The 13,058-nt window shown below is 36.9% G+C and overlaps 8 protein-coding genes across 8 annotated transcripts; 6 read left to right on the forward strand and 2 right to left on the reverse strand.

Moving 5' to 3' along the window:
* Positions 1–606: 606 nt before the first annotated feature.
* On the forward strand, positions 607–2,778 carry FDP41_009035 (uncharacterized protein; the record flags this gene model as incomplete). Its single annotated transcript, XM_044712952.1, has 1 exon — positions 607–2,778. One exon carries the CDS (start codon positions 607–609, stop codon positions 2,776–2,778), a length of 2,172 nt encoding a protein of 723 aa, XP_044557500.1.
* A 393-nt stretch (positions 2,779–3,171) lies between these two features.
* Positions 3,172–5,790, forward strand: FDP41_009036 (uncharacterized protein; the record flags this gene model as incomplete). The annotated part of the gene is made up of 1 exon (XM_044712953.1): positions 3,172–5,790. One exon carries the CDS (start codon positions 3,172–3,174, stop codon positions 5,788–5,790), a length of 2,619 nt encoding a protein of 872 aa, XP_044557501.1.
* A 58-nt stretch (positions 5,791–5,848) lies between these two features.
* FDP41_009037 (uncharacterized protein) lies at positions 5,849–6,842 on the reverse strand (the record flags this gene model as incomplete). Its single annotated transcript, XM_044712954.1, has 3 exons — positions 5,849–5,875; positions 5,940–6,266; positions 6,324–6,842. The coding sequence occupies 3 exons, from the start codon at positions 6,840–6,842 to the stop codon at positions 5,849–5,851; spliced, it is 873 nt and encodes a 290-aa protein (XP_044557502.1).
* Positions 6,843–6,983: 141 nt separating this feature from the next.
* On the forward strand, positions 6,984–7,667 carry FDP41_009038 (uncharacterized protein; the record flags this gene model as incomplete). The annotated part of the gene is made up of 1 exon (XM_044712955.1): positions 6,984–7,667. The coding sequence occupies one exon, from the start codon at positions 6,984–6,986 to the stop codon at positions 7,665–7,667; it is 684 nt and encodes a 227-aa protein (XP_044557503.1).
* Positions 7,668–7,683: 16 nt separating this feature from the next.
* Positions 7,684–8,871, forward strand: FDP41_009039 (uncharacterized protein; the record flags this gene model as incomplete). Its single annotated transcript, XM_044712956.1, has 1 exon — positions 7,684–8,871. The coding sequence occupies one exon, from the start codon at positions 7,684–7,686 to the stop codon at positions 8,869–8,871; it is 1,188 nt and encodes a 395-aa protein (XP_044557504.1).
* A 104-nt stretch (positions 8,872–8,975) lies between these two features.
* On the reverse strand, positions 8,976–9,881 carry FDP41_009040 (uncharacterized protein; the record flags this gene model as incomplete). The annotated part of the gene is made up of 4 exons (XM_044712958.1): positions 8,976–9,387; positions 9,435–9,477; positions 9,592–9,709; positions 9,810–9,881. 4 exons carry the CDS (start codon positions 9,879–9,881, stop codon positions 8,976–8,978), a joined length of 645 nt encoding a protein of 214 aa, XP_044557505.1.
* Positions 9,882–10,369: 488 nt separating this feature from the next.
* On the forward strand, positions 10,370–10,905 carry FDP41_009041 (uncharacterized protein; the record flags this gene model as incomplete). Its single annotated transcript, XM_044712959.1, has 2 exons — positions 10,370–10,638; positions 10,689–10,905. The coding sequence occupies 2 exons, from the start codon at positions 10,370–10,372 to the stop codon at positions 10,903–10,905; spliced, it is 486 nt and encodes a 161-aa protein (XP_044557506.1).
* Positions 10,906–11,018: 113 nt separating this feature from the next.
* FDP41_009042 (uncharacterized protein) lies at positions 11,019–12,237 on the forward strand (the record flags this gene model as incomplete). Its single annotated transcript, XM_044712960.1, has 2 exons — positions 11,019–11,061; positions 11,108–12,237. The coding sequence occupies 2 exons, from the start codon at positions 11,019–11,021 to the stop codon at positions 12,235–12,237; spliced, it is 1,173 nt and encodes a 390-aa protein (XP_044557507.1).
* Positions 12,238–13,058: the final 821 nt, after the last annotated feature.

Genomic DNA, 13,058 nt, shown 5'->3' on the forward strand with positions numbered 1-13,058 from the left:
TGGAAATGACAAAATATAACCCCATTCACGATATTGCTGTCACTGATTTAAACTTTTCAAATTTTTCTTTTAATCAACGATTAAGCTAATGGACAACATCGGATGACTTGGACAGACTTTACTTTGTTCCCTATTTGTTTGGGAGGTATAGAATATAAATTCGATATATTAAGGTTGTTGTTTTCATGTCATCCAAGCACTTTATCCGCTCGGGATCATCATCCTGAAGAATTACTGTCACATCTCTCTATCAATAAACTCAACATGTTTAATACAGCGTCCAACAGTGATGCCCAACAGGTGGTGAGGATATTCCGCGTTGCGATCGGTTGGTCGATAAAAAGGATTAACTATTCTTCGATGTGTGACACATTTCACGTAAACATCTTGATAGTTGTGAATAAGACATGCATCGACTATCGAACATGGGCATGAAATATGTTCAGCACTTGAATACCACTTTCGATAGGTTTTGACACCTGCACGAAATGGCGCCTCAAAAAATAATTTACAACTCTCTTCGGAGCGAGCTCCTCTTTTTGTTTGCCATTTCATTTGTACAAAAAATCGAATATTATTTATTGTTGTTCTCGTTTGAATGACTCCATGGAAGTTACAACCTCCGAGCCAACAGGATTAGTTGTAAATTATAACACCCTTGCTGGAAGAGCAGCAATGGATTCTCTATCACCAACTCAAACTCGACCACCAATCCCGAATTCAGAAAATGAAAATCCATCAAATAACCAAGGTCTTATTTCTTCCTTCGTTTCATCGTCGAGTTCAAACATTCCATCTTTATCCAACACGATCGGAAATGAATTGACAGGATCTTCTCAAAACAACCATAACACTACAACTCTCTCCAAGCCCATGAAAAATCCTTCATCACCACAAAAATCACCAATCAATATCTCCGCTTCTATCATTGAAGCAAAACAAAAGAGGCCTAAAAAACCCAAAAATGTCTTCCTCAAATATAATCTAAGGTCAAGCAAAAGCAAACGAAAATATTTTATTAGAAATATTGAATTTCATCCACTGATGGCATTCATCAGCGCTGCCGTAGAGATCCAACGAGTCGTGAAAGGTTTTTTGAGTAGAAGAGGATTTTATTCAAAAAGGATTCATGAATTGAGACTTGCTAAAAAGTTAGAATTAGAAGAGCAGCGAAGAGAATACGATAAGGCCTTCGAAAATGCAACAAAAGCTCTTATATCATCAAACTCTCGAAAAAACGAAGACAATCTAAGAAATTTTATGTCCACTTACATTCCAATTCTTCAAGCAAAGTTTCATCAAATCATTGCGGTGTGGAAATATAGTAATAATGAAGCATTACGAAATAGATTAACACACATTGCTGCCACTGTCATTCAATCGAGATATCGACTCTACAGAAGAAGACTATTCGAGAAAACTGGAAGTACACAAGTGTTTTTTAGAAAGTACAAAATGTATTTCTATGACAGAAAAAGTCATGCTGCTTTTATTATTCAAAAATGGTGGAGAAATTGTATCAATAAGCAAATATTTCAATTCTACAAGCAATTAATCGTGTTTAAGGAAAGGTCTCATCCTTATGATATTTTAAAAGCCATCAATCCATCAGAAGCTCCTCTTTTGGATCCTGCCATTGGTGCTTTTATTCGATTTCGTTTAGGAGGTTCACAATTTCCACCTGTAATTTATTACAAAATTTTCATGAAACAACCTGTGATTGATATTAACGCATTTGCACCCAGAAATTATGCCAGTAGAGATGTAAATAATATATCCATTCAACCTGTATATTTTGGAAATCACAGAGATTTACTTACAAAGCAATGGGATTTTGAGGATTGGTATCAAAGAGAGGAGCGTAATTCATGGCGACCTGTCGCCACCTCTCTTTTGGTTCATGAAGAAATATTATTGGACCAACAGTTTCATGTTTGTTCCAATTTCCTGTTGGACAGAGTGAAAAAAGAAGTTCGTCAAACGAAAAATCGGTTCAGCCTTTTTCCAAGCACAACTTATAAGGTTCTGCAAGCGGTAAAAAGTGAACAAGAAGCCATTGACAAACTTTTACCCTATCACTTTATGCCTTCAAAACGAAAAGAAAATCTTTTAAAAAAGAAGCGGAAAAAGAGATTGGAATGGCTCATTAAACTGAAAAAGGTGGACATGATCAAAACACAGGCCACTATGAACAGCGCTCCAAACGATGAATTCACTGCTTTCGATGATGATACTCCAATATCAGAGGACAGCAATGTACGAAGCGCTCAATCAGACTTGCGAATACTTGCGTTGACCATGAAAGAAAAGGACTTACTTGCAGAACTTGAAGAGATTGAGTTGTTTGGAGATGTGGCACACGTCGATGATGAAATGGATGATTTACTCCAATGGTGCGATGATTTAGATTTTTACAAATATACCGAAGACTGGCAGTTACTTGCAACAACTTTAAGCTCCAACGAACCTCGAAGACACAATTTGCCACAAAACACTCACATGAAGGTTGAAACTCCAGAAATTGAGAAATACCAACAAGAAATGCTTCTCACACAGGAGAAACTCAAAGCTCATGACGACACTCCATTCATTCGACCAAGCACACCAAGCTCCGAGTACATGACCATTACAAGTTCAGAGTATGAAGAAATTTCCAAAACAATACAAGCCCAGAAAGATGAGATCCAGCAGAAAGCAGAGGAGATATCAGCCAATTTGCAAAAAACAATTGCTCAATCGATTGAGAACAAGCAAAAGATGCTAAATGAGTTGGCATGACATTGCCTGAGCAATAGATGTATTTTATGTTTGATAAAAACGTGAAAATTTTTGGGTTTGAGATCAGGCAAAAGCAGTCTTTTAACTGGTAGGCAACACCAATTATTTAATGTCATGCTCTTCAGAATTTGCCATGGTAGGATGGACAGCCAAAATGATCTCCAATTCTGGCATCTGAGAATTACAAACAGTCACTCTCTTCGGGGACATTTGAAAGTTTCGACCAATTAATATTAAGGCCCTCCCCTTAATTACGCGCCTTTATTTAAAATTGGTAACAGTTAACGGTTAGATTTTTAAATATTCTTGTTGGCGGGAAGTGATTTTTCACACATCGCCAATGTTTCTCAAGTTGTTCTTATCACTCTCAAAAACAAAAAACCAACACAATACATGAAGAGGCAACGCCACCACGATGGAAATCTTTCTGCTCCATCCAATGATAACGAGGATGATGTTATCTTTTCATCATCGCATACTCATTCAATAAAACAAAGGATACCTCTTGTTCGAAATGAATCTACTCATCGAACAATAACAACATCATCATCATCAGAATATTCAGATGAAATATTCTCCTCGTCGTCTTCATCTCTCAGTAAATCTGTTCATGATCGTCGACAAGTTTCTGATGGATCCAAGCCTTTACTCTGCACCAAATTCTTTCAGAAGAGAAATACATTGAGTCCAACAACATCGGCTTACTTGTCCGAGAACAAGGAAAATATATTTCCAACCAAGAATTCTTCAACCCTCTCTGTAATTGCTTTCCAAACAACACCTAGTTCATATTCTCCTTTAGAGAAGAAGGTCAAAGTATCTCATCATTGCAATCATCACTCCCGAAGTCATACATTATCATGCACAGAGACGATGAGAGGAGGTTCATTCCCTCCACTCTTGTTGAATTCTCCACCCAAAAGCATTCTCCGTTCTGAGAAGGAGAGTAACAATGGTAATACTAGTACTACGACTGATAACGGTGAATCATCATCATCATGGATGTCCATCACTATCCATCGCCACAACAACAAGACTTGTTCGGAACTTGATGAAAAATTCCAAAAGGATGAAAGAGTACAAGGTTCCTCTCTTCCATCACCCTCCTCAGCAAGCTCCCCTACTTGTTCGAAAAACAGCAAGAACAAGATCGATGATGCATCATCCCCAAGACCACCCCTCTCACCAACCTCTTGTGCCTTTCTAGAAACGAATACCTCTACCTCAACAGCACCTCTCCAGAGTGCTCACAACACAACTCCCACTCGAGTGTTGGATTTTGGCCAAACTTGTGCCCTCACTCAAACTTGTGCCCTCACTCATAGTCCATCTTCATTACTGTTTGGTGATGATGATGATGAGAATGATGATGACCATTCGACACCTTACTTGAACACTCATTCCTCATGCTCTGAAAGGATGTCCTCTCTTTCAGCAGCAGGTAGAAGAAGTTGTTCCTCCTCCTCCTCCTCGACTCCAAATAATAAGGCTCTTCCAAATACTACTTGTAGCACCACTACTACTACGACCATGACGACTAGCATTGAGAGACGATTGATTCTTACTCCACCTTCTTGTTTGAGTACCAAGAATGAAGAAGAGGAGATTGATGGTCAAGAAACGAGTGTGAGCAGAAAAATTCCCACCCCACATGGTCGTTCGCTTTTACTGTCCTCTCCGAACATGTTTGGAACAATGTCCACCGCGCGCACATTTAAGGCATTTGGCTCCAATTCCGTTTGTAGAAATTTAAAGTTTGATGAATGCACCAGTGCTGATGGTAGTCGTAGTGGTGGTGGTGGTTTCAATGCCTTCGATTCCAATAAGAATTTAAGTGTGTCCTTCTCAAGCACTACTGAGATGAATAATGAATGTTGGGAAGATGATGATGCCATTACACCTTCCTTAGTCATTGACAAGAAGAAACAGACTCCATCTGTGTTGTCTGAACAAACATACCAACATACCTTACTTTCACCTTTGGTTCATCAATGTTCAATTCATTCACCAAAGAGTTGTCTTTCAACAAAATCCAAGAAGGAAATTTCCACTCGAAAGAAGACGAGCTTCGCAAAGCCTAATCTTGTATTACCTTCTTCGAGTTCTTTTGAAGAAGAAGAAGAAGAGAATGATTTACCACTCATTTCTCCTCTCTTGATGAATTCAAATGATGATGTATTTGGTATGGAAGCTTCTGAGAATGACTCTGCAAGACTTGCCTCCTTTTCAGAATCTTCGAGACGATTGATGGCTGGATTTGGAGATGATGTCATTCTCAACAACATTCATCAACCACCATTTGCTCACTCGATCAATGCTGCCAATACTACTCCAAGTACCACAACTGGACCAATCCATGATTACAATGCATGGTATAGCACAAGTGGTACCAATATATGCAACAGCACTTGTGAGTTGGATCCTTCCTCTCCTTCCTTATCATCACCATTGACTGCTCATCCTCAGGATGAATTATTATTGGAGATTATTCCTCATCCAAAGATTGGAATTTGTCAATGCATTGATTCAAAAACTCTACTGAAGGCTATGAATAATCCATCTCTCTCTGTAACCATTATTGATTGTCGATTCTCTTATGAATACAATGGTGGACATATTAGAGGTGCCATTAATATTTCAACACCACAAGAGTTAATTGAAAAATACTTTGAATCGAATCAAGATGCAACTATTGATACGACAAGACAAATTATTGTATTCCATTGTGAGTATTCTCAATGTAGAGCACCAAAAATGTACAAATTAATGCGTGAGTACGACAGAGCTCGTCACTTACATGATTATCCAAAACTATCATTCCCTAACATTTATGTGTTGGAAGGTGGTTATAAGGCATTCTGGGAATTGGATGACGAAAATAAGACTTTCTGTCAACCAAGACAATATGTGCCAATGGATCGTAAAGATTTTAAAACAGAATTCAAAGAATCATTCAAACAAGTGAAAAAAGCATGGAGACTATTCAAAGACACGAAGAGTAAATTTCTTTAATACAAACAACTTGCTAACATCTTTCTTGTATGTTTGCCCTTGTACACTTGTTTGTCTCTCAACTGCTTTTTGAGAATGAGCTCATCTTGCAGTTGAAGAATCTCCTGATTGATGAGTTTTTGCTCGTCACTGTTAGCTTCATGAATTACCTTTTGCAATTCTCGTAAATCTTCAAGACAGTTGTCATATTCAATAATGTGCTTCACAGATTCGTTCAGTTCTTCCTTACTCATCTTCATTAATTTAACAAAATCTTCAAATTCAATACCAATTCCTTTTCCTGTCTGATCGACCTCTTTGATCATCAAATCACACTCATCCAGAGTCAAATCACAACCAATGTGAGCAAACACTTTTTGCACCTCACCCACAGTAATGATACCATCCTTATCTTTGTCAAACAAGTTGAATGCTTCTTTCATTTCTTCAAACGAATCAAGTTCATTGGCTTTGCTAGCCATGAGCAAGAGAAATTCCTAAATCGTTTGAACAAGGTCACAATTGAGATGATTTCTTACAATAACTGCACTTACATCAAATTCAATCTCTCCGTTACCGTCCGCATCCACCTCCTTAATCATATCTTTCAATTCAGTTTCTGTTGGATTTTGAAATAAGCTTCTCATGATACTTCCTAATTTTGCCAAGTTAATACTTGGCTCGTTTTCTTCTTCTTCCTCCTGATCACTGTCACTCGAAACTAAATCTCCATATTCATCGAATTCGTTGTCATTATCTGTTTGTCGTGACTCTGTTTTCGTTTCTGCTTGTTTTAATATAAAACTTGATGATGGTTTCCTCTCCATGAAAGAATCCACTCGTTTGAAACTCCTAAATTTAGAATCTTCTTGTTCTTGTTTTGCAATATCTTGATTAACGAACATATCAAAAGCCTCCTTATATTCTTCTAGTTGTTTCTCTGTAAATGCCACTTTTATGTTGTTGGAAGGAGGAAGTCCTGCTGCACTGGATGATGGTTTAGCATCCTTCTCCTCAATGGAAGATGGAGCTGGAGAAGCCGATGGAGTTGTCGTTGGTGTTGGCTGTAACATTTTTTCTTCTATTTTAAAATCACAAATTTTTGTAAATGGAAAAGGAGGGAAAAAAATGCGTGAACGACTCATTCCGAGGCATCATCAATGTTCACATCACATCATCCTACTTTAAATCATGTCCACACAAAGAAATTCTCAATGATCAACAACACCAATTTGAATGAAAAACATCCATCTGAAACACAGGATGGCATCTCTAATAATTTTTACGAATTTATTAAATCCGAACTTTTGAATGATGAAAGTCGAGCCATACAAGCCATCAATCGATTAAAAGACCGAATTGGCTTTAAAGAAAATGACATGTTTCAAGACAACACAACGATAGAGAAGGCTATGTTTACCTTGCCAAACCAAGACCATCCATCATCGGAAGAGTCTATCCAGGTCGATCATCAAGATGATATGAAAGAATATTATGAAAGCGCATTTAGAGAATATTTGAAAATGGGAGGAATTGATGAAATATCGGCCATGCTTTCAGAATACAATACAAACAAAGAGGATAAAACAAATTCTAAAGTTGCTCGTAAAGAAATCAAAATAATCAAATCAAACCTATCCAAGGCTCAAAAGACGTATAGAAGCCTTCAATCTATTCTTAATCAGCAACTCAATAACAATATTATTAATACACAACACAATACTGCTTTCAAGTTGGACAAAGAGACCACTATTAGAAATGATATACGACAACACCCGATCCTAATGAAAATATTATCAAATGAGATTGAAAAATTTAAAGTATATATTAACCGAATGAGAAGATTACTTCACGAAAAGTATGTTGTTCTTGTTGCAGAAAAATTTAACCATATTTAGATCTGATCTTGAGAAAATGTCTCGAGTGCAAAAATCTGAAACTAAACCCTCCACTCGTAGCGATGCTTTCAAATTTGATAATATTCCCACTCGATATAGAAAACAGTTTTTCAAATATCTTACTGATTACGTGTTGCGGGATCAGAACAATGTTCTTCTACTTCAACAGGCTCTTAATGCATATTATGCACAAACACATTTACACGACGAAAGCTCTTTCACTTCCATGAATGATATGTTCAATAGCAAGGACTTTTGGGAATACTTTATTAGCACGTACTTTATTCAAAATGAATACTTAAAATTGTTGCTAAGGAAGTATCAGAGAAAGAACATTCATACAGAAAATGATATTATTTTGAGAGCTACAATGGGAAATTTGTACCATCCAGAACAAATAACCTCCGTCCGAACATTTCATTCAGATGTTGACATTATCAACCTCAAAAATTTAATGTATAACATCAATTTAAATTATGAGAAAAGGGATGACCCCAATAATAATCAAAAGATGCAATCAAAAGATCATCAATCTTTCAATACAGAGTCTTTCAACAAATTCGTATCAAAATGGAAACAGTATTCCACTCCATCTAGGTATAGAAGCCTGTACAAATTGGTAGATGATATTTATTTAAAGCTGGAAGCTAAACTGGATAGATACAATACCATGTTCCATCATGACACTCTCACGTTTCTTTCCAAGAGACAGAAAAAGATGAAAGAAGAAAAGAAGCAAGTTTGTTCCATCCTAATTCACTTAATATATCAAAATTACGTTGAAGGAAAAGAGGACATTTCTTCCCTTAAACAGACGATAAAAAAACGACTCAACCACGAGTTCATTGCGAACGCTTCCCAAACTCTCCAATTTTTGATGAACAACTCATTGGAGCAGCTAGTTATTAGTATTTTGAAATTGGAGGAACTTAAGAATGCACAACACAAAAGAAAAACAGAGGAAGAACAGTTCCCAGTTCCTTCAATATCTCCCTTACTTCTTAATTATTCCAACGAGAATTTAATGAGCATGACAATGAGAGCAAACAAAGAATTTCTCAGCCAGCAACTAAAGCCCATAATCCAAAGACAGCATTTACAAGAATGCATTGACCAAATGTTGAAAGAACACCTTACACATTCGTTGAGATTTGCTGATCCCTTTATCTATGACATTCACAAAAACCTACATGAATCACAATAAAGACTACCAAAAAAGGAAAGACATCTCTGACGAAAGTTTGTTTCTCTAAATAATTACAGTAATTTAATGATGTCAAAAATATAATGTACATCAAAAGGAAAGAATTAACATGGACATCCTCCACCTGATGGTCTGTTGGTACCGCTATTACCTCCTTGAGTATCATTATCAATGAGTGTTTTTGTGTATTGTATCCCTGACTCCACACTGTTTGGATCCAAAACTCCGTCAACAATATTCTTATAAATTCTACTAGCAGTTTCCATAAATGCTTTAGTGACATTTTCACCAGTCTTTGCGCTGGTTTCGACGTAAACGAGTCCATTTTCTTTAGCAAAACGAGAAGCCTCTTCAAAACTGACTTGTCTTTGATCTTCTAAATCCGATTTGTTGCCAATTAAAACAATAATTGTGTGTGGGTTCGTCAAATTACGAGCATCTGTTAGCCAACTGGCTAAATGATGAAAAGTGTTACGACGGGTAATGTCGTAGACCATGAGAGCACCTGCTGCGCCTCTGATGAATGTGTAAGCACAAATTCACTTTTGTTCAAACTAACGTACCTGTAATATGATCTTGTCACTGCTCTGAATCGTTCTTGGCCGGCTATTCAAACCAAAGATTGTTAGTATGAGAACAATTGTTCAAATGATCGTTTTGTTAACAAATGGATTTCAACAGATTAGCACCCAAACTAGGCATCATTGAACCAACACATACCTGTATCCCATATTTGTAATTTAATGCTTTTTCCTTCAACTTCAATAACACGGGTACCGAATTCTACACCGATAGTATGGGGACAGTCTGATTGGAATTTTTGTTCCGTAAATTGGTGCTGTTGTTATTGTTGTTATAATAATTGTTGTTGATGATAATAACAGTATAATATAACGAGACAAATTCCTTCGTATCATGACCAACAAAAAAACACCTACCAATAGGCAGCTCTTGCCTACACCCATATCACCAATAATAATATACTTGAAAATATATTCGTGCGATGACATTCCGTTGATGATGCCGATAAGGATATTTTTTACAATGTATTTTTGTATCGTAAATTTTGGCTTTGTTTTTTTAAATGGAACATGTGATGAATGATTGCTTCTATTCTCATCTATTGCCACGTCGAAGGATCCGTTTGAAGTTATAACAAGTTGAAGCCTAAAAGCCCAGTAAAGAAGAAGAATTGAAAAAAGCGTTGTGTGCATGGCGGCTCCAAAAGAAAGACGTTGTAATGCTTTCGCCAACCCGTTGAACCAGCAAAGAAAACCGAAAAAAAATATTTCGCTTCTCATCAAGAAGAACGAGTGTTGTTGTTGGATTGAAAAGAATTATTATTGCCGAACAAAATACATCAAAAGTTCGATTATATCAAGAGGTTTTTTTCTCTACTCTCATCCAACAAAATTTTAAAAATACGAGAGGACAATACTCATCAAACCTCTCCACATAATTTTTAGGCTATTTGAGCACCCACAACATCATCACAACAATGGTAGATGTAACCGAAAGAATCAAAGCGATTACTAACAATTATAAAATAACGAAAAAAGAGTACATCGAAACCTTCATGAACATATGTCGCGATTTGAAGTTAACGCCTACTTCTCATAAAGAGACTATCAAAAACGGAAGGCTAGAGTGTGCCAAAGTCTTGAATGCTACAATCAAGAAAAACATTCTCAAAATGTTTATAGATGCAGATGGATTGTCGTTGTTATCTGAATGGATTACGGATGCTTTGGATCAAATTGACGAAAAGTATGTATTATTTAATCATATGATTTGATTTCTAACCAATTTATTAATAGTCTCTTAAAGGAACTGGTCAATGCTATAAAGGAAAAGTTAAACAGTTGTGGTGGACTTACTGTTGCAAATGTTAAAAAATCAAAAATTGGTAAAGCTTTAAATTCGGTGTCCAAGTCAACCATTATTTCTAAACCAATAAAGACCAGTGTTGATGAATTGATTCAAGACTGGAAACAAAAATTCGTGCAAGAGACCCCATCAACAACAAGTGACTAAAGAAAAAATCATCAACACAAGTAGCAACAAGCACGACAACCGCCACGCCAAATAATGGTGAGAAGAGAAAACAAAGACCTGAAGGAGATAATGTAGAGAATACGTCCACCTCAATGTCACCCACTATGGACACCTCAATACCCATGAAAAAGAAAGGTAGGTTTTATATTTAAATATAGAAATGCATTATTGACTTTTCAAGTTAAAACTGATGACAAGTCTCTCACTCCAACCTTAGGGGAGGAGTATTCCTCATCTTCTACCACTGGAAAGAAAAAGAAAAAAGTGAGTTGGTCTTCTGAACTAGAAAAGGTCAAACTGATTGAACCTAGGTCTGCCCATATAGAAGAAAATGCAGGACAAAATTCAAATGGAGTTCACAAGACCGTTCAAGAATTATTGAATGAAGAAAAATCAAGAGAAAGGACATTACTCAATCAACAAAGACAATTGAAACAATTAATTTTATCAAACATGAAAAATACAGTGCCTGGAGTGAGTCCTCTAAGGCCTATCATTAAGGAACACAAGTCAGACCAAATTCCAGATTTATCAAGCACAGAAGCCTCAAGAATTGCTGCAGAGGTGCAAAAATCTCAATCTAAGATCGTTCACGAATCTCCAAAATCTCCTGACACCGTTCCAAATATTGCAGAGATTTCAAATTTACTCAGTTCCTTTAATCGACTCAATCCAATGATGACCAACGTTGCCGTAACTAGTAATGCTGGACACTCGGCGAGTTCAATGCCAACTTCCTATGCGACTCCTTCACCTTTCTCAACATCGTCGACCCTTCATCATCACACGACCATTGTGTCCCCATCAATTTCTCCATCTGTGGCCACGACTGTTTTTCAACAATCACCTTCTTACTACCGTCCACAACAAGCTCAAGTTCCACCACCACCACAACAACAACCCATCTTTACTCCAATCATGACCAATATTTCCCAACCACCACCTCAACCACCACAACAACCACCATCCCATCATCCATCACGCCAACCTAATCACCATCATCATGCTCACAATCGACAATCCAACAGAAATCAACAACAATCAAATAAGCCAAGACCTCCTCTTAATCCTCCACCACCACCACAAGGACCTGTGGAGCCAAGATCCTTCAAGCCCATAAAATGTTTATTTTACCTTAAAGGAAATTGTAAAAATGGAACAAAATGTGGATTTTATCATGAAGGTTATGACATTCCTCCTCAAGAGGGAGTTGAAGAATATAACTTTGAGAAAGCCAAATACTTCCAGTCCTTGAAAAACTCCACTGTGGGTACTTCCACACAAAACAATCCAAGTAGTAACAGAAGATGAACATTATTAGACATCTCTCGAGAGAATTCACACCATTCACACTATTCACAGGAAAGAACAGGAGCCAACTATTGATTCATTCACACCCTACGCGACTCCAAAAGGTTATTATTGTTGTATCAACACAAACTATTTATTTGGCAATTACACATGTCTTGTCTATTTGTGAACTAGGAACAGTTTTGAACGTGGATGTCTCTTTTATGAACCAAACAGACACATTCCCTATCATTACTTTTGAGGTTCATCCTATCGCCGTCACACATTTCAAACAGAGATACCAAAACTCCAATCGAGTAATATTATTTCCAAAATAACATCCATGTATGAGAACAAGACAAGACACTGACAGCTATAACAATAAACCTTTTCAGTGACAAAAGCAGCCTGAAAGGTATCTCGTTTGATGCATCTTGCGTCACACGTGGACTTTTTTCACACGCACGTTGTATGAATCACTCAACAACGCAACAGCTGTTCTCAACTATCTATTTTCGATCAAACTCAACTAAAAAAAACCTTTAATTCACACATACTTGAATCTGATTGCATTCTTGCAGTTGTTGTTGTTGTTGTTGTTAACAATCTGTGTTTGTTGTTGAAAACATTGTATAAAAATAATAACAACCACAAACAACACACTTGCATCCGATTATTCATTTCACACACGAGTTACAGTTCATACTTTTGCATCGTGTGAATTTTTAAGCTCAAGTTCATCGATTCCTTTTGTGTTCCCTTTGTGAATTCATTCACCCTCTGAACCTTGTTTTGTGTGTGTTCTCACTTGCTTGTGTTCACATTCTCTCTTGCATTTTGTA

This window comes from Naegleria fowleri (genome assembly GCF_008403515.1).
Source record: "Naegleria fowleri strain ATCC 30894 chromosome Unknown tig66, whole genome shotgun sequence".
Lineage (NCBI taxonomy): Eukaryota > Heterolobosea > Eutetramitea > Acrasida > Naegleriidae > Naegleria > Naegleria fowleri.